A 24,724-nucleotide genomic window follows, 5' to 3' on the forward strand; every position below is an offset into this window, starting at 1 on the left:
TAACTCGGGCTCTTCCTTAAGGTTTTCAGAAATATTTGTTATGGAACCTGCCATTACATATATAATAAAGTCACTAGATTGAAGGATATATTTTCAATGATCTTGTCACTTTATTCTTGAATTGTGCACTTTCACAGGTAACACCACAGGTTTACCATAGCTAGTTAAATAAATAAATAAATAAATAAATCCGTAATAAAAAATAAAACTGTAACTGAACCTATAATTGTAGTCAATATGGAAAAGTATGCTTTCTTCATAAATGTTTGAATTTCATCTAATTATGATGCTTTTGCTTATCTTCCAATACCTTCTTAATTGATAGAATAACAGTATAATTTTGACAGAATGAATATCAGGACCAAAACAACAGTCTGAAATAAATAAATAAATACTACACTAATAAAAATAAATGTATGATGAATATGCATCTTAATAAACCATTTTATACAGAAAGAACAATAATTTTCTTTATATCAGTATTCAAAAGTTTTATTCTTCTCTTCATCAGTCCTCTCATATTGTTAATTTACTGCAATAAACAATTCCCAACAAACATTGTGCATGATCGTCACTTGCTGATTTGAGCAGATTTGTTTTGATATTGACCAGAGAACAGATCCATTCCAAGCCAAACAACATACTCAAACAAACAAACAACAATAAAACCAATCAATCAATCAATAAATGTTTTAAAAAGTGATGTGCTCAAGTATTAGGACCCTCAAATATTTGATCCATCGCATTCATATGACAACTAACTAATGCATTAAAAATGTTTATGACTGGAATGTCTCTCATCACAAGTCACTACAAGCCACATTTAGATTTTCCAATATGCGTAATTCTGTGTGTTATAGAGAATGACGCTTACGAAAACTGTCTAGGTCCCTTACTTGGTGCCTTCCTTGGTTATTTTGGGGTAGGTTTGGGAATAAACTCTGATTATTTTAATACACAACTATTGAAAGATCTGTTTGGGGTCAGTAAGATTTTTTAATGACATTTTTGAAAGAAGTCTGTTATGCTCACCAAGGCTGCATTTATTGATAAATATTTCTTATAAGAAATGAAGGAAATAAGAGATATTAACATTTCTTTTTGTAATAAATGTTGAAAACAGTTGTGTTCCATAACACATTTTTTCCCAGGATTCTTTGATGAATAGGAAGTTCAAAAGAACAGCATTATTTTAAATGGAATAGAATACTTAATATTACTACTTACTTATAATATTATTAATACTTAATACATTAATATTTATTTAAAACAGAATCTTTTGTATCGATGTAAAAGTGTTTACTGTCACTTGATCAATTAAATGCATAAAAAAATTACTGACCCCAATCTTTTGAATGGCACTGTATAGCCAAAATCTGCTGACTGGCAGACTATTCCAGTATATATGACAGATTCCTAAAACTTTATGACACTCTTATGGATTCTAAAACATCAATGAGTGAACATACAAAATTCCTGCTTAAATCTCTCATTTCCATTATGTTGGAAAAACCGGACTATGCATGCCTTTTTCCCCCAAAACAGAAAGAATATTGTTTTATATACTTACGGTATACTGTTGCTCATTAATATTTAAATATTTGCACACACTTATACACACATAATCAACTAGGATTGATGAAGGAGGTGGGGAAAGGAGAAGGCTAGGGATGAATGGATGCTGGATGGAGAACTCAAAAAATGTTATTTCCTTTCCCAGCAGCCCCAGTTCCAGTGCCCCAAACCAATGGAGGTTGCTGAAGAACTGGAGCTTGTGGGGTAACTGTTCCTGTGAGGGTCACAGGAGATAACTCACCAATAAGAGTACCTGCAGTGCTGGGTTGTACCATTCTAGGGCTAGCCATGGAAAAGCCCATGTTGGACATAGTCAAAGCTGAATGGCTTGTATTCTGAGTTGGAGATGCCATATGGGTGACAGGCACCCCGAAGGCTGTGTTTAGGGACAGGCCATTGGAACAGGGTGTCATGGAGTTAAAACCAAAATAATTTGGGTTTGAAGGCTGTGCAGTAGAACCGCCTGCATTGGATATGCTGCCGCCCAATGGCCTGGTCATGCCTGCGGCTGACAAAAAACCTGGGAAAGTTGAAAGTGCAAACAAAAAGGGATGGTGGGTGATGGGGAGGGAGGGAGAAAGGAAGTGGATAGCATATAGAAGCAGGGATAAAGAAGGTTGAGATGGGATCTACATCAACTACATACAGGTTATGTTCCACGTGACTATATGAACTCTAGGCTTGAAAAATACTGCGTCACAAACACTCAAAAATAAACAGCTACTATACAATGTGTCTCTCTCTCTCTCTTTCTCAGTTGCTTTTATTGTCAATGTCTCTCTCTTTCTCTCTCAGCCCTCCTTACCCGGGGCTTTTTGTGTGGGGATGGCGTTGAGAGGGGGCTGTTTAGGTTTGGGCTTGACTGACATAAGAGAGTCCAAGTCCACCAATGAAGCACCTTCTCCGAGGAAGGACGCTGGCTTTTTAGTCTCATCAGCAGTGTTTGTAGCAGTGTCACCTATTGATAGAAAAAAAATATAAGGCAAAAATCTAAATGACCTTGTGCTATTGAAACAAGAGAAAGCTGTTTAAATGAGCCTTGCTTTTGGAAAAACATTTTATTTTTATATTATACATTACCTTGTTAGGTTTGGAGTCAGTAAGATTTTTTCTAATAACTGAATACTTTTATTCTGCAAGGATGCAATAAATGTATTAAAAGTGACAGTAAAGACATTTATAATGCTACAAATGATTTTTATTTTAAAATAACTGCTGTAAAGAACAAAATGCTAAGAACAAAATTAGATGAAAGTTAATCACAACAACAGTTTGTTCTTTTTTTTGTGCTAGATATTCAGTGATGTAAAATCTGAAATTGGATAGAACTCAAAGAGGAATTTTAAACATAGAAAGATATCTTGTTTAAAAGTGTCTCAAACAACCTCTTCAACAGATTCAGCTACTTAAAATCTCAGCAAGTTGATTAGATGGCAGCTTGAGATTTTAGTTCAAAATTGACCATGAAAAATAAGATTTGAGACTGCAGAAACAAACAGAAAAAGAAACCTGTTACAAAAGTACCATTCTCAGAGGAACCACCCCAAGGATCTGGTCTGCCTCCATCACCGAAAAGGTCATCAGTTGGAGCTGATGGGGCACCCCAGGGGTCAGTCGCAGCAGGGGGTGAAGATGCTGGGAGTAAGTAATACAATGATTAGATTTTTTAGAAAAAATTTTTTTTTGACATACAACAACGCCTTCTCAAAATACGGTTTCATTCATGTTGTAATCTACATTTACACTACCATTCAAAAGTTTGTGGTCTGTAAGATTTTATAATGTTTTTAAAAGAAGTCTCTTATGCTCACCAAGGCTGCATTATTATTATAATTTTTTTTTAATCAAAAATAGTGTAAAAAAATTGTAATATTGTGAAATATTAATACAATTCAAAATATCTGTAATTGATTTTAATGTATTTTGAAAAGTAATTTATTCCTGTGATGGCAAAGCTGAATTTTCAGCATCATTACTCCAGTCTTCAGTGTCACATGATATGTCTAATATGCTGATTTGGTTCTCAAGAATTACATTATCAAATGTTAAAAACAGTTGTGCTGCTTAATATTTTTGTGGAAACCATGATAGTTTTTTTTTCAGGATTCTTTGATAAATAGAAAGATCAACAGAACAACATTAATTTGAAATAAATATTTTGTAACAATTTTGCCCAATTTAATGTGTTCTTGCTGAATAAAAGTACACATTTATTTAAAAAAAAAAATCTTACTGACCCCAAACTTTAGCACGATGGTTTAAATTCACTACATTTTGAAGTAATTCTCAGTCAGACAATAAAAAAAAAACTCATTATTAGTGGACATTGAGGTGTGTTGTACCTCTCTGGTTCTTCAGTTCAGTCACTCTCTTACCTGCTGTGCCCCAATGGTCATTATCTGCTTTTGAACCATCACCAAATGGATCAGATGTAGCTGATGATGCTTCTAACGGCGCCCCCCAGGGGTCAGAGGTTGCAGGTGCTGAATTCTGTATACTATCCGCAGGTGCCCCCCAAGGATCTGACACTGCTGCATCAGAGTCTTTTGCCATTTCAGCTGGAGCACCCCAAGGATCGTTTGTTGACGGGGGTTTATCCTCTGAAAATCCAGCAGAGTCGCCCCATGGGTCACTCGCAGCAGATGGAGAACTTTTCTCTACATTCGTAGATCCTCCCCAAGGATCACTGGAAGCAGGTGGAGAATCATTCTTGGCACTGGCAGATCGTCCCCATGGATCACTGGATGCAGGTGCAGATCCGTTTGTCCCATCAGCAGATTCACCCCAAGGATCATTGGTAGTTAGACTGGATTCCTTTGAATCATCAGACGGTGGCCCCCAAGGGTCATTGGTAGCCGGGGCGGATTCGTTGGATGCATCAGATGGGGCTCCCCAGGGGTCCGAGTTGGATGGAGGCTCTGCTGTCGCTGCTTTTTCCCAAAGATCTGGCTCGGTGTCACCCTCCTTAGCCTGAATCCACAAATTTCCATTATATCAGCTTGGACAGTCTGATAATAGTTAATAGTCAGATAATGTGATCATACTCAACATAACTCTAATGAAGTTTCCATCGCTCTCACCCGTCTCTCTGCCTCTTTCCTCTCGGCCTCCAGACGTTTCTGCTCCTCCTTCTTCTTGGCCATAGCGGCGGTCAGGTCAGCCACAGATGGGATGTTGTCCAGGGAAGGCAGCCCTGTATACGGTGGGATCTCTGCTTTTTCTTTATCTGGTCCTGTAGCGGAGGACGCTGAGATAAAATATGAGAGAAAAAAATTCAATCATAAATAAAATAAAAGAACAAAAAAAACACTACCATTCAAAAGTAAAACAAATAAAGAGACCAAAACACTATAGCAGGCCTACAGACTTTCTAAATTAGAAGGTTCAAAAAGAAATACAACAGAAGTGGGTGGTTAAGTCACCCACTTTCGGGGTTCAGACACACTCTCTCGGTTTAAATCTAGATTAAAGACACATCTCTTTGGCCAAGCATTCAAATAATGCATCTCATAATCTTGTACTGCAGTTATATCTGATCAAATTGACATGATTATTCTTTAGCTTGGGTTAAACAAATCATTTTTGCTTGGTTGGAACAGCAGCTACGCTAATTATGTCTCTTATTTGTTTCTCTGTTTTTGCCATGAGATTGACATCCCGTGGTAACTAGGATTTACACAAGCTTCAGTCTGGATCCAGAACACCTGAGAAGAGATGATGCCAACCCCTCAGAGGACCTCAGATGATGCCAACCCTGAAACAACATACAGAACTACCACAAGTTTGATTGCATCATATAATAATTGCTGTTAATAGTGTTCATCGTCTGTTTGATTATGTCTTTAATTGATTTTTCTGTACATTTCTGCCATATGTACATTAACTGACAGTCACCACTGATAAGCTACCACTAAATATTGTAGAAACTTAATTTGCTGTAAAGTTGCTTTGCAATGCAATACAAATAAACTTTAATTGAATTAATATAGTAGATTTAACTTGTTTATGTGTTCTGGTAACAATTTGTGTGTGTCACTTTCTTGGTGCTTCTTATGTCCTTTTTTGGAGGTTTCCACTTCAAAAGTGGACAGTTTCCAACTTTCTACCCACTTACATTATTTGGAACAGTCTTGCCAACCTTGAGTAAATCATGAAAGAATTTTCATTTTAGGGTGCACTGTCTCTTTAATTATATTTAACATGCAAAATAAGTTGTAAACAAATGCTCCATGCCTGTTTTCTGTATTGCTCTTGGTTCGTGAGTCTTACCACTGGGAGCCTTTGTCAGCTTGTCTTTTGTCTTCATAGCAAAATCTCTCTCCTCTTTCCGCTTTTCCTCATCCTCAATCAGCACCAACACTATCTTAGCCTTTTCTCTCACATTCACCCCCTACAAAGTGTAAATCCATTAGTGGCAAGCTTTCAGACCTTTCTCCTCTATTATTAATGTAATGGGTGTAAAAAAACTAAAAATCTAATATTTTGCAGTACCTGGTCCTTTCCATCCTTGTCTGTGAAGCGGTATTCTGTTAGGGCTTTGAAAATGTGAATGTTCTCCACACTTTGCTGAGGGATGCGCTCAGACCCCGTTTTCAACAAATATTCAAGAAGGGTTAAAGACTGTAGAAGAAGAAAAGAGAAAACATGATCCGTCAGGTGTTTTGACAATCCTTAATACATACAAGTTTGGGGTCAGTAAGTTTTTGAGGGAAATCTCTTATCCTGAACAAGGCTGATCAAAAACTAATAGTGTGAAATATTACTACACTTTAAAATAACTATTCTATTTTATTTCTATTTTAATATATTTTAAAATGTCATTTATTCCTGTGATGGCAAAGCTGAATTTTCAGCAGCCAGTCTTCAGTGTCACATTATTCTTCAGAAATCATTGTAATATGATGATTTGCTGCTCAAGAAACCATGATACATTTGAATAGAATGCTTTAAAGAACAGAATCTTTACTAAATTTTTAAGTCTTTACTGTGACTTTTGATCAATGTAAATGTAAATCTTACTGGCCTGGAAATAGTGTTTTACCACTTATATTGTTTAAATGGTGTTTTATTATTATTGTTGTTTTAAATACTACTACTACTACTACTACTAATAATGAAAATAATACATATTAAAGGGTGTTACTAGGGTGTTTTGGACTAAGTAATTATATGGGATGCTTGACTAGCAAACATGATTAAATATAAAGTGTAACTCAATCTCTCTTTCTACATCTTTCTCTCTCAATAATACAACAACAGCCATAAGTACATAACAGAGGAAGAAACATCATGGCAGTGAAGCTGAATGGAAAATCCTGCCTGCACATAATCAAACACTGCAGTGGCAGCAACAACGGTCCTGCTGTGCTGACAGGAAAAAGCCAGCCACTGATCAGGTAACATGATCAGCTGCGCGATAGAGTCACATAAACGATCACTTGCTATAAATATTCAATCAGTCTGAGCAGGCAAGCAAGCAGAGAATCTGGTTCCTTAAACCTGGAGACTGTTCTCTTCAGTTCTCTCCTTCACTCACCTTGTACATGTGCCTCCAATTCTTGTCATCATTGAGACGCTTCCAGAGCATGCCCAAAATCTCGTTACAGGCCACCACATTGTAGGTTAGATCCGAGATGTCAGCCATCTGGGAGCTCGATGGCCCCCAGGGGTCATTAGAAGTCGCTTCTCGAACCTACACAACATATCCAACACGGAAATACTGCTTTATGTACTAGTTTTAAAAGCACAGTATATGACTAATTAAATCTGATAAATATAAGTGACAAAAGTAATGCACTAGTCTCACCTTGAAACTTGAACACGGTCGACTTAAGGGAGATGATAAAAGACTGAGAATAAACTCTGTGATAAAAAGGCAAGTGAAACTCACCTTGACCTCTGCCTCAGAGAAGTTCTGAACAAGATTTTTCAGTTGTCGTCGCAGCATTGAGTGACTCATGATGGCCGTTTTGTCCTAGACATTTTTAAGAAAGCCATTTTTGAAAAACTTGCACATTATATTCTATGACACATATGATCCTAAAAACGGCTTCTTTTATATCACATAACAGAATCATTGTTTGATAACTTTGATAACTAGGAAACAGAGCCTTTATAATATGGCATCCAGCACTATCGTTTCTGGTATTAATCAATGTATAATAGAAGGTATACATATAATAGAAGGTATGTCAGAGCAGTCAGACAATATTTATCCAATAATAATAGGATAATTATACTATTATAGTATTTATTAATATTAAAAACTTTTATTTTTTTAAGATTTTCCGTTTTTATATTAATTTTAGTTACATTTGTAGTAATTTTGCGTTATGATTTTGTCACTTGTATCTTTAATATAATATTTTATTTCAGTTTTAGTTATTTTAGTCTATCAAGTTAAACTAAATGAAAATGAGAAAGGTTGCCTTGAAAACTATAAGAAATAAAATAAGCTTATACATAAAATTCTTTTTTAAATATATTTTTATTTTTAATTAACTATAAAACCCTGATCAGAACTTATGATATACATCTGCTATTATGGATAGGCTATTAATGAAACACACAAGCAAACAAATTTAAAAGGATATGCAACGTCATTTTTAAAAAAATTTTTTGCTCCACTTACCTGATAAATAAAGGATGTAGGAATGGTTGTTGACTGAATTGCTAAAATTGCTGACAGTCACTTCAGTCCATCAGCTTTTCCCTATGTGGACTTTATAGCCTATAAATCATAAACACGAGGACAAACTCTGTAACTACCTGCTGTTTTAAAGAAAAATGAACATCTGTCAACCTTTGTAGAAATATATAAATATATATGTGCAATACCACTTATATTTATTTGACACTACCCCACATCCTATTCTATTCCATTTAATCTACATAGCACACCTGTACATACAACTTTGTATATTTTTGTTTATATATACACAAATATGTATATTTTATTCATATATGTTTTTTTATTTGTATCTGTGTTATTGTTGTGTCTGTGTACTGGAAGCTTCTGTCACCAAAACAAATTCCTTGTATGTGCAAACATACTTGCCAATAAAGCTCTTTCTGATTCTGATTCTATATATTATTTATATGCTACTCTCTGGTATTTACAACAGCATTTTAAATGTGTAATAGCTACAGAAGACTTTTGTAACAGCAACATCAACAGCCAACAACTTTTCAAACAGCATCATCCTGCCATCAAAATAATGCTTGATTTTATGCTATTTTCAGAAGCACATCCAGCCTGCGCTGTTAATATTTGCCAAATGCTCTGTGATCCAAATTCTGATTGATTGATTTAGCAGTAGGGCAGATAGACATATTACCAATGCTGCAGACACCAAACACCCATCAGCTTATGTGTGCTTAAAAGCATCATATGATGACAATCACTATACCAGACACGAACATACAGCGCTAGTGCGCTGTCATATACAATAAACTGCGATAATGTCGCATCATACAAGTCTGCAAGACCTGCAAAAGCTGATTTTGGCTTGGTGAATGAAGAGCCATCGCCTTAAAAACAGGAGGATAATAATGCATGATTATACATTGCGCCTTAGCTAAAGGTTTACATAGAACATCGCTTCTTACGTCAGCTCGAGGACAAATTTTCTGACTGATGGATACAAAAAAAAAATATATATATTTTTTTTAAATATAACAAACCTTTTGGGAGAATGAACGGGAGAGAAGCTGAAACGCTTTCCAGAGTCTAGCGGAAATGTCCGCTTCCGTTTACGGCTACCTGTCAAAAAACGAACACAAGCCTCTTACTGAATATTCATGAGATGGGAGTGACGGTTTGCAATGCGTGTAACGCACTTATCCGCTGGTTAGAGAATATTTATGAGTGGGCGTGGCTTTGTGGTTTACGTTGAAACCGAGACCCACAATTGTAAACAAACCTGCCGGATTTTTTTTTTTTGCGTTTAAACCCTTAGCAAATAAATAACAGACAATAAACAAATAATATATAAATTATGGATTTAAAGAGTTCGTCAAAGCTTCTACTTGGTCTATTGAAATTCCAAGTGGACACGAACGGGCGACGACAAGACAATCTCTGGACAAATCCGCTAATCCCAACATCATGGTTGCGAATGCACTGAGCCCGGTTTCCATAACAACGAGTCGATCCATACACCCTCAGATCTGATGACGCGTGATTCTCAAGCTCGTGCCTGAGGCATCACTGACGTCACTGACGCTCCAGTGCCTGTGGAAGCGGCTGGCCCGCAATAACAAATTGGATGAAGACAGAAATATTGCTCACATCCACTGAAATCAGTTCAAGATGGCGTCCGAGGTGGAATACGAGTCGATTCTGTGCGTGAAACCAGATGTCAATGTTTACCGCATCCCGCCGCGGGCGTCGAATCGCGGATACAGGTAAATGAAAGGAAATGCGGGCCTCAGCCAATGGCAGGTGTCTGTTCTGTAAATAATGTTGGAATACCATTTTGTCTTGGTTGTATCAGCACTGTACTGCAATTATAGCATTTTTATTATTATGCGCATTGTGGCGCAGAGATAGTGTATTGTCATTGGTTTATCATACAGTTCTGCTGATCGAAAGAAAAACATCATGTGATGTCAGATACTTGGTGTGTTTGTCTACGAGCTCACGACTCAACCTTAATAGGAAGTGGTCTAGAATAAGCAAATGAAAATTGTATTACACTTAGGAATTATTTCATGCAATTGAAGTGCATAGAGCATTTATCATTTGCATTATTCTGTTTATATTATATAATATGTTATTGTGTTTATGTGACGTGTGTTTTCAGGGTCGTGTATGTGGTCCAGTTTATATAGTGTATAATTAGCCCTAAAAACTCTTGCCCACAGAGAATGTGATAATTCACTGGCACACATTTTAGAGGAGAAATCCCAGTTGTATTCCTTCATGAGGAGCTTGAAGGCTTGTAATAGTTCTGAAAATTGCAATAATACTGCTGGATTTGCCATAAACTGTGGAAAGGTGTTAAATGCCACTGTCTTCTGGTCATTTTCAATAGTCATTGACCAGAAAATGTCTTCTGGTGAAAATGACCAGAAGATCGGAACGGAAGACATTTAACCCCTTTCCAGACATTTTAAGTAGAAAGTACAAGATCAGAAGGAAAAAAAAAGAAACCTGGATCAACAGAAAGCTCAATAACATGCATTTAGAAAACAGGTGGGGTGATAATTCATATTCAGTATTATTTTTGTGACAATCACTTTTTTTTACTCATTGCTGTGATGTATCCGAATGTTTGTCTACACCAGAAAATAATTTCTTGTTTTCGTTGTTAATTTCATCCAAAAACAAAAAAACATCTACAGTTGTGAAAAACACTTAATTTGATGGACTTGAAATTACATTTCTGCTGTGATAATGGCAGGGCGGCTGACTGGAAGTTAGACACTCCTGACTGGACAGGCCGTATGCGCATAACAGCAAAGGGGAAGGTGGCTTATATCAAATTGGAGGACAAAGTCTCAGGTTAGAAATCTGCATATTGATCCAAACAGAAAAAAATGACCTGAATGTTTGATTGGATGACTCTCAAAGACATTTGAGCAGCAAAAGAAGCTCTTAGTTGTCCCCTTTTTAAATCATTGTTCTCAGGTGAGCTGTTTGCTCAAGCGCCTGTAGAGGAATTCCCTGGCATTGCAGTGGAGACAGTCAGCGATTCCAGCCGCTATTTTGTTCTCCGAATACAGGATGACAATGGTTAGTGTATCATCTTTAAACTGACCTTATTTTGCATGCCCTGTCATAATGGAATGTCTCGCAAATAAGTTATACTTCGCTTCTATATTACGGTTTAGACATGCATTATCCTTGCTGCCTGTATTTTAGGTCGGAGTGCATTCATTGGTGTTGGGTTTGGAGACAGAGGTGATTCTTTTGACTTCAATGTAGCACTGCAGGATCATTTCAAGTAAGTTTCCATCAAAAATCATGTGAATGTTTATGACTGGAAATGCTTTTGTATTTGTAGTGACATCTTGGATGCAGATGGATGTTTTTAGTTTCTTTTGGGGCATAATAAGCAATGCTAGTATGTACACTCTTTAAAAAAGGTTCCAAAAGTTTTTTTTTTTGCAATGATGCCATAGAAGAACCATTTTTGGTTCCCCAAAGAACCTTTCAGTGAACAGTTCTTAACAGAACAATTTTTTCTTAGTCTGAAGAACATTTGAAAAATCTCAAAAACATTTTTCCACTATACACCTTTTACTGAGTAACCAATGAGCACCGCCATGATGGATTCTAACTTCCATTTGGATGCTGTCGTGTTCCGGTTTCCATAGAAATTCATGTTAAAACGGGGAAAAACGATGGACTGAATTGTACAGTGTAACTAAATATAAAAATGTGCACAGGGTTAAGCGGTGCTGTTGTTGGCTGCCACAGTAACAGTAATAAACTTAAGGAATTCCTGTAAAGTACTTTTGTGCACCAGCAAATCTGTCCGTGTCCGACACTGTATGCGTTGCATTCTATGTCAAACGACGACAAGAGAAAACGAGCATGGCTTGCAGCATCTAAGTTAAAATACTGTGTGTAAAATAATAAAATAATGTGTGCTCTTACCATTTTGTGGACAAAGTCCCCCGAGTGTATGTAGGAAATGTGCCCTCAATTTGTTTTCAATGCAGCTAACCTCGGGTCGCTTCATGTCATCTACCCTCTCATTAAAGTTTGACAGGTGAATTACTGCAAAAGTCAGTCACTGCGACACTGTAAGTGTAAAGTGAAACCATTTTCATAGGTTTAACGTTATTTTATTAGCTCGGAAAATACGTTAATTTGACTAGAAACCGGAAATGTAAAGCATTGTTCCAGTATGAGTCAGTTGAGACTTCCGCGTTCAGGGAAAAGGTGGATAAAGAAACTTTTGTGGAATGGAAAGTTTCTATGAATGTTAAAGGTGCGTCATGGAACTACCAGTGCCAATAATGAACCTTTATCTTTTGTGTACAGTTTTTGATTTTTTTTTTCTTAATATTTCTGTAAGGTGGGTGAAACAGGAGAATGAGATCAAAAGTTCTCAGGCTGCAGACTCAGGACCCAAACTGGATCTAGGCTTCAAAGAGGGACAGACCATCACACTGAATATCGGGGTAAAACTAAACTAAAATGCAAAACCGCTGAAAACTGCTTGAAAAAAAAAATAAAAAATCTGATTATGGCCTTATAGTCTAGCATCACTACATTTTCAAAAGAATATACAGTGATTTTTCATGCTCTCATATCATAAGTAAACATGAGTTTGTGTTAAATTAGAGAATTTTTTTTGTATTTAGCAAGGTAAAAAGAGGGACAAGCCCCGCCCGCAGAGCTCAGGAGGCTTGGGGCTCCTCCCTCCACCTCCAGGAGGAAAGATAGCCCCTCCTCCTCCATCCAATCACAACACAGTACAGCCATCAGGAGGAGCACAAACAGGTACATCATTTGACACAATTACTGCTTCAATATAAAATCTAAAATATCCTCTTTTCTTTGATTCATTTTTGATTTTACATTTACAGAATTTTATATATACAGTGGGGAAAAAAAGTATTTAGTCAGCCACCAACTGTAAATGTAAAATATGAATTCTGACCATGTATTTTTAGTAAAGGAATTGTTCACCCATTTACTCCAGTTAGTGATTTTGTGGATGAGTTTGTTTTTTCATTGGAACAGATTTTGAGAAATTCAGCATTACATGTTTTCTCACCAATGGATCCTCTGCAGTGAATGGGTGCCATCAGAATGATAGTCCAAACAGCTGATAACACCATCACAATAATCCAAAAGTAATCCACGCAACTCCAGTCCATCAATTAATGTCTTGTAAAGTGAAAAAAAATCAATCATTAAAAGCTTTAACATCTAGGCTAAAATATGACTCCTATATCCATAATATTGCTTATCAGAGACACCTTAATGATAGCTTTGTTTCTTACAAGCACGCTTGTCAGTTGTTTGGACTCTCATTCTGATGGCACCCGTTCACTGCAGAGTATCCATTTGTGAGCAAGTGATGCAATGCTACATTTCTCCAAATCTGTTCCAATAAAGAAACAAACTAATCTACATCTTGGATGGCCTGTGGGTGACATTCAGCCATTTTTCATTTTTGGATGAATTATTCCTTTAAAGGGTTAGTTCACCCAAAAATGAAAATTCCGTCAATAATTACTCACCCTCATGTCGTTCTAAACCCGTAAGACCTCTGTTCATCTTCAGAACACAAATTAAGATATTTTTGATGAATTCTGAGAGCACTCTGACCCTCCCATAGACAGCAATGTAATGTAGCTTCGTAAAGTTACGGTTGAACCCCTGATGTCACATGGATTATTTTACCGATCTCCTTGCTACGTTTCTGGACCTTGATCGTGGTAATTACATTGTTGTCTATGGGAGGGTCAGAGTGCTCTCAGAATTCATCAAAAATATCTTAATTTGTGTTCTGAAGATGAACGGAGGTCTTACGGGTTTAGAACGACATGAGGGTGAGTAATTAATGACAGAATTTTCATTTTTGGGTGAACGCTCCCTTTAATATGTTAACCCACTCTAAATGCAGTGGGTTGCACTAATGCACATAAAGACAGATGCAACTAAATTTTACAGATATTATTTATAGAAAATTAATTTGAATTACGTTGTACTTTTTTTCCCCTCTATTTTTTGACCTCACTTTCTTTTTCTACTTTTAGAATGTTTATTAGAACTGGACAGCAGTAACTCTAATACAGTGGTTCAGTCAAACCCCAGCTCTGACCTATGGGGTGACTTCTCTAGCTCTGCAAGGTAATATGATTAGAGACCTTGATTCTTGACCATTGAATATGTTCCTGTACTCGGATATTACTACTGATCACTAAATATTTTCATTACACTTGTCCTAAACCACTACCTTTATAAGTGTGTAAAAGCTAGAATCATGTATTTTTTTTAATGTTTTTTCTTTCGTTCTTTCTTTCTTTCTTGCTTTCTTTCAGCACTGTTCCTCCTCCAGCATCACGCCAAGAACCCTCTTCTGGGAACTGGGTCCAGTTCTGAAAAAGTTTTATCCTCCTTCATTCCATTATTGTTCCCATTCCTCCATCAAAACTACTGCAATTAAAAGATACTGCATAATTGTATGGAAAATTAGAGGCAAGCTGTATGTAAAGCTGCTAATCATAGCAGAGCAAGGAGGTGAGAAATAGGCTAATAAGAATTATGTTAGTCTTATAAAACAAATCAATCAAATTCAATTATGAAAAAGATTGTATAAAAGAGAGGAACATCCCACGGGAGTTATATGTAAAACTTAATGGTAATGTTTTGAAGATTGTTTCAGTATCTTTACATTTGTCCACAAGGTGTTGGATGTGTCCATTTTGTTGTCATGACCTGTATATGTTTGTCTTAGGTTTGGAGGAGTGAACATATGTGTGTGTTTTGAGTGTTTAAAAAAAGGCAGAGATTTTGATTGAAAGTGTACAATTTAAGTGAGGCTTGGATATGTTAAGAGCTTAACATCTTGTATATCATAAGAATATATAAAACCTGTACAGTATAAATATACAAAAATACTGATTGAAGGCCACAATTTAGAAAACGTATGTCCCTCAAATAAAGGGATTATATCTAGATATTCATTACATATCCATATTGTCATTTACTTACAGATAACAGATAGTCATTTACGTGTTAAACTAAAATAAAATATACGAAAGAACAACACACATCGCTTCAAATGTTATCATTTTGAATAATATAATCTCTGTGGAATATGATTCTCAAAAATATTAGCATTTGCCCTGGCAGTATATGAAAAATATTTATGTGTTACAATGCTTTATGCCTAGTTTAGCTTATGGAAACAAATGCAATCATATTACTGTTATGGAGGCCCATAGCTATTGGATATCAAGCCTCTCGACTCCAAAGTACAGCAGGTATGTCTGCTGTTTTGTCACCCTTACAAAACATAAAAAGTTATTATGTTAATTTTTCAGCCGAAATACCACAGTTACTATACAGTACTACACTGTCGTGGATTAAATATTTTACTCTTTATTCTATTATGGTCTTACAGTAATAACCAGAGTTGGGCAAGTTACTTCCAAAATGTAATACGTTATATATTACTAGTTACTGTCTTTTGAAAGTAATTAGTTACATTACAATATTACTGTCTCTGAATTGTAACGCGTTACACTATTTTTGAGTTACTTTTAAATTACTTTCACCAAAATATCCACAGAAGTATTATAAAATGCCCAAATGTAGTTTATTGCTGCTCATTCTACACCCAGTGGAGGGTAATGTGGTAGGGTATCTAATATGTGGCCTATAGACGATTGATATTATGGGGGCGGGGTCAAGCAACGCGGTGAACATCAGTAAATTCACTAGTCTAGAGAGAAAGTGAAAGTAAAAAAAACTGACGGAGCTTTCTAACGCTGCATTAACGGCGCATATTCTCTTAAGACAACATTACTTCAATATAGGCTGATGATGGTATATATCTGTCTTAAATTATTCCCTTAATATTTCTCTTGTGGCCCGTAGCCTATAGTGAAAAACATGAGAAGAAACGTATTTTACGTTAAACAGGTTGTTTTTGAAAATCTGTGCACGAAACTGAAAATAACAGGAGTGTGTCCATCTTACAAATGTAGAATCCGTCTCAACCATCTATTTCCAGCAACAGAAGATAGACTAACTATTTTACCCGAGGAATTTTTTCTCTGGTGCTGTTTTGCGGTGTTAGTAATATGTTGTTGTAACTTGCGTTACTGAGATTGTATAGAGTAATAATATTACCCAAATTTTATTAGTAATGCGTTATATTACTGCGTTACAGGAAAACGTAATATACTACTGTAGTATTATTACTTTTGTAATGCGTTACTCCCGACACTGGTAATAACTGATTGCTAATTTTATTGTAGGCAGACAACATGGTTACCATGACATGTACAATTCTTCTATCTGTAATCGATCTTTGTAGCAATTTTCTCTCAAACATACAGAAATTTGCACATATTAGCATCCTCAAGCATTCACATTTGACTAATTCGCTTGCCAGAGTTTGTGGAGGGATTTGGAAAGTAAATAAAACCACCACAAATACAGATGGTTAATCACGTAATATTGTGCTTATCAGTTTCTGCTGGAAAATCCAGTTTAAGATAGTAAATGTTGTGGACCATGGTAGCTGGTCAAGGGTGCTTTCACACCAGGACTTTTGTTGCATTTCCCGGTGTTCCCGTCTGCGCTCTCGAATGCGGTTGTCCACTCTGATCGCCGTGTCGATAAGGGACTCTAAGTCCGGAGCCAGATCCCGGAAGGCCAGTTCATCCTTGAGCTCAGGGGATAGGGCATGGCGAAACGTCGCTCTCAGAGCTCGTTGGTCCCACCCGCTCTCCGAGGCTAGGGTGCGGAACTCAATTGCGAAGTCTGCCACACTCCTGGTCCCTTGAGAAATCTGAAGCAGCCTGTGGTCAACCTCTCCCCCACCGGTAGGGTGATGGAAGACCCTCCTCATCTCTGCAACAAATAGGTCACAATCGTCAGTAAGTGGGGAATGCTGCTCCCACAGAGCCGTAGCCCAGTCCAGTGCTCGTCCGGTGAGCAGAGTGATGATGTATGCCACCTTGCTGTTCGCTGTGGGGAAGCTGTTAGGTTGTAAACCAAATGTCAAAGTGCACTGAGTGATGAAGCCCCGACACCTCTCAGGGTTCCCATCATACCTCTCGGGTGCCGGCAGTCTTGGCTCAGGTAGAGGCCCAGGGGTGTGGACCCTTCAGCTGGAGTGGTTAATACCGGGGAGGCTTGAGGCCTAGCCTGCTCACTCAGGCGCTGCAGTACCTCAGCTAGGATCTGTTCATGTCTGTGAATGGTGGCGGCTTGACCAGACAGAGCCGCTAGAATACGATCCACACTGGAGACAGGGACAGCATCCACTGCTGGGTCCACTTCCATGGTTCAGTCTTGCTGTGATGGGTGTCTGAGGTGGGATTCGAACTCGGGTCCGCTAGGCAACCGAGCTGTTGAGAGTTCTTCCAAGCTGGGCCTTACAAATGGTCAGGGCTTCAGTGCAGTGGTGCTGAAATAGAAACCAAGCAATGAACAAAATGTCCTTTCTCTCATCGTGGTAGTAGCAGGTCAGAATACAGTGTTAAGATTTGTTTTGAAACATTGCGAGGAAATGTTCTTGGCTAATAAAACGGGAGCATGTTTGGGGACCAGCTGTTCACTCGACGATGCAAGTTTAAATCGGTCCTCATTCAAAAGTCTGAATGTGTGAGTGACTTGTGAACACGTGTGTTATTCGGCACCACCCTGTCAACATGTCTCACTGATAGATTGTGGACTTGATCTTTCTCTCTTAAACACATTTGATCTGCCAGTTCTGCTAAAGTGAATAAAATGTGCTTTAGAATTAAAGGTGCAATCATTAAACTATCCAATCGGACACACTGTAAATTATATCTTGTTTTAGCTACAATAATTAAAAGAGCTTGGCTAAATTCAGAATAGCATACTATTTTTCCACACATATCTTTTCATGGCAGAAACAGTGAGAGAAGTATGCTATTCTGAATTCTTCCCTTTTCTCATTTCACATACTGCTTTTCGTATACTGTGTATAGTAGGAAAGTAAGCATGTATGGGCACTGGGGATGTGATGTGCAATTTAAATAAACGCAATCATTATTATTTTCATGATTAAGACTAAATACACAGCAAATTGATTTTCAGATCATTTCTAATAAGGCACTGAAAATTAACCATTGCATAGTTTATTATAAAGTACTTGCAATAATCATGTAATCACATTTAAATAATCATGTTTTCAAAGTGTATTTCTTCCAATTCCATAGAATTGCCATACATCTATTAAATCTAATCAATTAACAAGTATGAACATGGTTTAAATATGGCTAGCTGTGAAACATGCATGATTTAATTAGTTAATGTATGAGATATAAAATATTGAATTGATATTGAAATTATTAAAATTAAATTAAATTATGGTTATTATGTATTTAATACATATTTGGTTTATTAGTACTATTACACCAATGCCATTCTTGGTTAATTTATGAAAATATGCATCACATTAAATTTAGTAGTTTGTTCAAATGGAATGAAAATTGTTCCATTCCAATGAATAGACATTTGATATGCAATTAAAATACATAGGCTAATCTGAAATATTTGGCTTAAATATTTCCTCAAAAGTTAAAGTTGTCTCATGGAATTTCATAGCACCTTCCACAACATGAAGCTTGCAGAAGCTTCTGGAGGTTTATTTTGTGAACATTTTCTCTTAAAGAAGAAACTTTACAAATAAAAAGTTGGTACTTCTGGCATTCCAGTGCTATAAATTCATCAACTTTCTAGACAGATATTTCTCTCACACGTTTACTTACAAATTAACATATGCAAGATGACAGCATACTTTAACGCTAACATAATTGCACATAAATGTGTTTTAATGTAGTATATCAAATGAAAGGTCATACAGACAGCAGCTGGAAAAGTTAGGGCTGGGGATCAAGTGATCTTCGTGGATCTTCTCCCTTCAAGTAATGAGCTATTTCAGCTGTTAATCTCTTAACAAGGTGCCTAAATAACTTCAGACTGAAAGGGCAAAATCTGGCACTATAGTGACTTTTGATGTCAGTTTAGATTGTATTCATTCAGTTTCTGGTGCAAACGTTTGCAGTTTTAAATGTTTTAAAAAATGTTGTTTTTGTTTTGGAAAGTCAGGTGGTCTTCATTTATATACTGTGTATTATTTTTTCTAATTTGACAGTCTAGTTGTAAAAAAAAAAAGATAATCTACTTGACTTTATACAAAATTATTTTAATTCTATATATTTTGCAAATACGGTTGTCATATTTACTCCATAATTTACAATGTTATGTTTTCATGGATCAGTTGAAGGAGTCTGACCATAAGCCAAAGACCTATCCGTTACATGTAACTTCACACTTTGTGTGTGTGTATGTGTGTACAGTGTTGATGAATGAAGGGACATGCTTAAATGCAGAAGTGCGAGACACTTAAAGATCGGTGAAGACTGTGTGTGTTTGCCCATGCGTGTGTATGCGATTTCAAGTGTGCGTCTGACAGAGGTGATGATGGCTGACAAGAGTTTTATTAATGTGGTGTGGGTTATTTTTAAATCTAGGGCACATAGTGTCTGAGTGTTTGTGTGTCTTCTGCTGAAATTTGAGAGGTGTGCTTCTTCTTACTCTTGCGCTCACAAGTGCTCCACGTGAAGATGACATTTCATGAGCATACTGTAGATTGTTAAAAGCATAAATATGATTTTAAGACAGGAGTGAACATTCCAATCTTTACGACATTAAGCAAATATACAAGATATATATAAACATAGTTACAGTTCAAAATGTTGCTGAAAATAGATGTTTAATAATTCATTTTTGTATGGTAGACAGAGCAAACTGTTAAATTTTGAATCCTTTATTTTGATTAATTTGACATTAACACTTCTATCATTTCTACCACAAGTTCCCTGCAGTTCCACCATAAACCCCTATGGGATCCTGCTTCATTATGCATGTGGGGAGGTCCAGGATAAAATATTTTAACATTTATTATAAATCTGCCCTCGTAATCCTTAATCAAAAACATTAACTTCCTCTCACGACAACATCTTTTCTCTGATGCGTGCACCAGCACTAAGGCAGTAATCCATTCCTTCCAGCAACGTGCCACTCACATGAGATTGCAGCAAAGAACGATCCAACCAATTCCCGATGGACAAGATCAAGTCCTGCCTTACTTTTTTTTCCTTTCTTTTTTTCCTTTCCGAGAAGTCCAGTTGGACTTTGGAAAGTGGAGATGGCAGCAATATTTATCTAGACTTATAAACACAGATGTTATTAAGATGCCTGCAGATCTTTGGCTGTCACTCTAATATTTTTGGAAAGGATTCCATGGTATAGCATTGATCTTTGTAGGATGCACATTGTTTTGGAGTGTAGTAATGTTGCTGGACTGTGGATAGAGGCCCAAGTTTTTAGAAACACTTTTTGTACCCCTTTTCAGTTCTATAACCCTTAACGACTCTTCTGATTTAGGGCCAGATCAAAACCTTTAGGGCCAGATTTACTAAAAGCTTGCACCAGTGCAAACCCTCTTTTGGTAGGAGTTTCTCATTTAGGCACAAAAGTTATGAGAGGAGAGTATTTAAATGAATCACGCAACGCGATTTACTAAGGTTGGCGCTAGTCAATTTACTGGTATCTGTGCCGTAATTTAATGCCCAAAAAAGCATGTCTTAAACCCGACGCTAATTTGTGATGCTCTTGGTAGATTGCATTGGTCATTATGTAAATTATCTGGCTGCATCTGTGTTCTTTAATGTGCACATTGTCAGTAGATTAACCACAGAACTTTCCACTCCCATCTGCACTTGGGATTGCGCTCTCATGCTAATTTACCCTGTTTGGTAAATCTGGCTCTTAGTGTTTACAGCTAAGATATAATGTGGTCAGTTGGGAAAACAAACTCTCAACTAATAATGCTTCTATGTAGCATATTAAACAGCAGGCTTTTGATTAAAACTGCCTGTTAACATCAGAACTACTTCTAAAAAGTGATAACCATTGTTCCCACATGGAGTGAATGACCAGATGACGACAACCTACTGATTTCGGTCCTGTCCTTCCTTTGATGAATCACCCACTGACATCCTTGTCCAATAGCCAGGCTACTCCCAGATACCTTTCCACCTCATCTGGCCTGCCACGAAGCCTGGACTGTGGGTGGAGCAAGGACCTAAGAAGACGAGCCGCAATAGGGCTGAACGCAGCAAACTGCGGTGCAACCTGGTTGAAGTTTTCAGGCTGATCTGACCCCCCTCGTGACTCTTGTGATGCTGAACCTTCCCATTTGGTCCATTGTAGATATCTTTTATATGCTGGGTTGTCTGAAAAGGTCTCAGACCATGGAAGGCTCCCCATGAGCATGGCGTAGATTAGAATGCCTAACGCCCAGCTGTCTATACTGGGAACCACAGACACCAACATTCTTTGAGTCTTTCCAGAGTCCCCTTTTTGCTTGTTCCCATTGTTGTCCACCCCCAAGTGGCCCAAATGATTCTCCTCATTTTTTCTTGCCATCTCAGCCTCAGGCGTGCAGTAAGGGGAGCAGTACCACACACATGGTACCCTGGTGCCTGCAGCCTTCACCATGCCAAAGTCACCAAGCTTGACCCAACGACACTCACGGTCACATAGGAAGATATTCTCCGGTTTGACATCACGATGGACAAAGCCAAGAGAATGGAGGTGAGAGAGGGCACCGCTGATCTGGGAAGCCACTCCCTGGGCACGGCTCTCTTCCAGACCAACCTGCAATGAAGAAACCAGTTTACCACTTTGGCCAGGGGTGGACACCCCTGATTTAAGCACTAATCAATTTACCGAGCTTGCATCAACCTTTCATTGCAAACCAACTGTTGTAACTGTTATTTACAAAAAAAAGTTCTGTTCGTTCATTGTTCACTCTATCCAAATCAGTGGTTCCCAACCCTGGTACCCAACATTACGCATTTTTGGATGTCTCCATAATCGAACACAACAATTTCAGGTCTTGGAGTCTCTACTAATGATCTGATGATTTGAATCAGGTTTATTTGAATAAGGAGACATCCAAAATGTGTAAAATTGGGGGCACATGCTCAGAAACCACTGATTCAAACCTGGGTGTGTAATCCTGCTCCTGGAGGGGCACTTTCCTGCAGAGTTTAGCTTCAGTCCCAATTAAACACACCTGATCCAACTTATCTAGGTCTTCAGCATTACTAGAAATATCCAGGCAAGTGTATTGGGGTAGGCTGGCGCTAAACGCTGCAGGACATCGGTCCTCCAGGAGCAGTCATCATTAAGATGCATGAAACTGATGTTAAACTTTTACCAACCTCAGGAACGATGACATCATAGAGGTCACCATAGAGGCAAGGTTGCTGGGCGAACACATAGTGAGTAGGAGTGGAGAATGCGATGCCTAAAGCAGAGGTAAGTGAGGGGTGGGTGCAGAAGGCCAAAGACAGGTTATATTCCCTCAGAAAAGACAGTAGAGATGTGTCGTCTCGCAGAAAGAATTTAAGGGCCATTGGGGTTCCTAGATTCCATGCAAATTTGGAGGAATAATGGAGATATTGTCAAATGAAAAGGAAGAAGGAAGCAGTATACAATAATCTAGCAGAGTTCCCAGAAATGTGATATAGCATGGATAAGATCAGATGAGAGAAAGACAAAGCGACATAACTTACCTCTCTTCTTGTGCACTGCTAACTTGACTTTTCCGTATGAACCCTCCCCAAGAAGTTTAATAACTTGGAAGTGATCTAAAGGCTCCAGTGATTCTAGAGACTGAGCCGTTAAGTGACACAGCTCATCCAGAAGTCTTGTGGCAGTCTGTAAGAAGCAAAACTAGTCAGGGTTGCAGATGGATGTGCCAAACATTCAACACCTAATGTAATTTGAGGGAGAATTTGCATGCCTCGTTTTCCACTTTGTTTCAAAGACACTAAATTAGAGCATCACTATTTACTAATTAGCATGCAAAAAGTCTTGTTTAATACCCATGGCATAGTTCCCATAGTTGTTTTCTACCTTTTTGCGGCATGGTCAACAAGGTTTCACTAGCTGTCAAATACCACAAAATGCCATGTTGAAAGTAAACGGGATCTGGCTGGATCAGAGATATACTGCTGGGATCTGTCACTGCATACTATTATAAGGTCACTACAGCGAAAGGGTGATTTGGGGCTCAGTTCTGAGGATTGTCTATTCTGTCAACACATCTTAACTGTCCACAGACAGCTCTGCTATTCAGCTGAGCTTCATAGGATTAGGTGTTCTGTTCAGTAATAGTATTGGTAACTGATCAACATTTATTCATGTAGCATGGTCGAATGTAATGATTTGTATTTGAACTGGATGCTGTTTCAGTGTTTTTAGGTTTTTAGTCTGTGTATGTTTTGATGTCCCAAAAGCAGAAAGGTTACACTCTTTAGTAAAGCAATAGTTCAGGATGATGGGGGACAGTGTTGCATAAGAGGGATAAGGTGCACCTGTTGGGCATCAGCTGTGTGAGGACAGACAGTTCACCAGAAGTTGTGTTTGGTTAACCCCTTGTCAAGAACAGCGGAATGGGCAGCACATCTAAGTTCTTCAGGATTAGTTGTGAATGTTGTAAATCGCTGAATTACATAGCATGTTCTAAAAACACTTTTTATAACTTTTAAGCACTTCTATACACGTATACATCCCTTGGTGAGAGTAAGAGACTTCTTTCTGAAACATTGAATAATCTTACTGAACTTGTGAACGGCAGTGTACATATGGAATGGAGCACAGCCCATATTCCATGAACAAGTGTCTTATTTTAAATTACATTACATGCTATATGAAAATCTTTTAAAATCTGTGCACAATCCATATAGAAGAGACATTTTTAAAGAAATGAAAAGACTTACTGTCATACTTGCTGTTTGAAGGCTGAAAGGGAATTTAGAGGTGCAGTTCCCTGTTGATCAGTCTATCCATAAACTCTAGTCACTGAAAGCTGCAGGTTATACAGGCAACAGCAGGTCAACCAGTCATGAATCAACTTAGAGGTTACAGTTTCTTTTGCTTCTGAGTACATATCCTGATTGCTATACTGCATTTGTCCTCAGCTTTATACAGTTCAATAGTCTCTCTGTACTATCTCTCTCTCTCTCTCTCTCTGTGTCTATCCAAATTCTCCAGTATGCTCACTCACATGCGCTCTTGCTACCATTACCCCTCCTTTTGAATGTTATGGTGTTCATTGCTGACAGTTCTGTAGAGCTTGTATAACAGACAATTTGTCACTATACCCCCCCCCCCCCCAGTATGCTCACTCACATGCGCTCTTGCTACCATTACCCCTCCTTTTGAATGTTATGGTGTTCATTGCTGACAGTTCTGTAGAGCTTGTATAACAGACAATTTGTCCCTATACCCCCCCCCCCCTTTCAGTTCTTCTCTCTGATGTACTTAATGCTCTCACATTTTGTACCTTCTATCTTTTTTTGTGATTTAGTGTGATTAATCAAAACCTCCTCATTTACAGCAAAT

The 24,724-nt window shown here is 37.7% G+C and overlaps 3 protein-coding genes across 4 annotated transcripts; 1 reads left to right on the plus strand and 2 right to left on the minus strand.

Moving 5' to 3' along the window:
• Positions 1–1,333: 1,333 nt before the first annotated feature.
• On the minus strand, positions 1,334–9,333 carry LOC107599541 (epsin-1-like). Its single transcript, XM_016291168.1, has 11 exons — positions 9,259–9,333; positions 8,207–8,305; positions 7,466–7,549; positions 7,112–7,267; positions 6,067–6,195; positions 5,845–5,965; positions 4,656–4,822; positions 3,951–4,545; positions 3,100–3,210; positions 2,381–2,533; positions 1,334–2,095 (listed from the first exon to the last, which is right to left on the minus strand). The coding sequence occupies exons 3-11, from the start codon at positions 7,532–7,534 to the stop codon at positions 1,695–1,697; spliced, it is 1,902 nt and encodes a 633-aa protein (XP_016146654.1). The 5' UTR covers positions 7,535–7,549; positions 8,207–8,305; positions 9,259–9,333; the 3' UTR covers positions 1,334–1,694.
• Positions 9,334–9,764: 431 nt separating this feature from the next.
• On the plus strand, positions 9,765–15,310 carry LOC107599542 (adaptin ear-binding coat-associated protein 1-like). Its single transcript, XM_016291169.1, has 8 exons — positions 9,765–9,981; positions 10,980–11,080; positions 11,207–11,311; positions 11,441–11,522; positions 12,603–12,708; positions 12,892–13,030; positions 14,296–14,389; positions 14,581–15,310. The coding sequence occupies exons 1-8, from the start codon at positions 9,887–9,889 to the stop codon at positions 14,639–14,641; spliced, it is 783 nt and encodes a 260-aa protein (XP_016146655.1). The 5' UTR covers positions 9,765–9,886; the 3' UTR covers positions 14,642–15,310.
• Positions 15,311–19,545: 4,235 nt separating this feature from the next.
• LOC107599589 (serine/threonine-protein kinase SBK1-like) lies at positions 19,546–24,331 on the minus strand. Of its 2 annotated transcripts, XM_016291229.1 has the most exons (5): positions 24,100–24,331; positions 22,891–23,035; positions 22,537–22,739; positions 21,263–21,967; positions 19,546–19,888 (listed from the first exon to the last, which is right to left on the minus strand). In XM_016291229.1, exons 1-4 carry the CDS (start codon positions 24,103–24,105, stop codon positions 21,293–21,295), a joined length of 1,029 nt encoding a protein of 342 aa, XP_016146715.1. In that variant the 5' UTR covers positions 24,106–24,331; the 3' UTR covers positions 19,546–19,888; positions 21,263–21,292. The 2 variants fall into 2 exon arrangements, with proteins under 2 accessions (XP_016146715.1, XP_016146714.1); XM_016291228.1 differs by having other exon boundaries at positions 19,549–21,967.
• Positions 24,332–24,724: the final 393 nt, after the last annotated feature.

The sequence above is a fragment of the Sinocyclocheilus grahami genome, unplaced genomic scaffold (genome assembly GCF_001515645.1).
Source record: "Sinocyclocheilus grahami isolate Dianchi unplaced genomic scaffold, SAMN03320097.WGS_v1.1 scaffold268.1, whole genome shotgun sequence".
NCBI classification, from domain to species: Eukaryota; Metazoa; Chordata; class Actinopteri; order Cypriniformes; family Cyprinidae; genus Sinocyclocheilus; species Sinocyclocheilus grahami.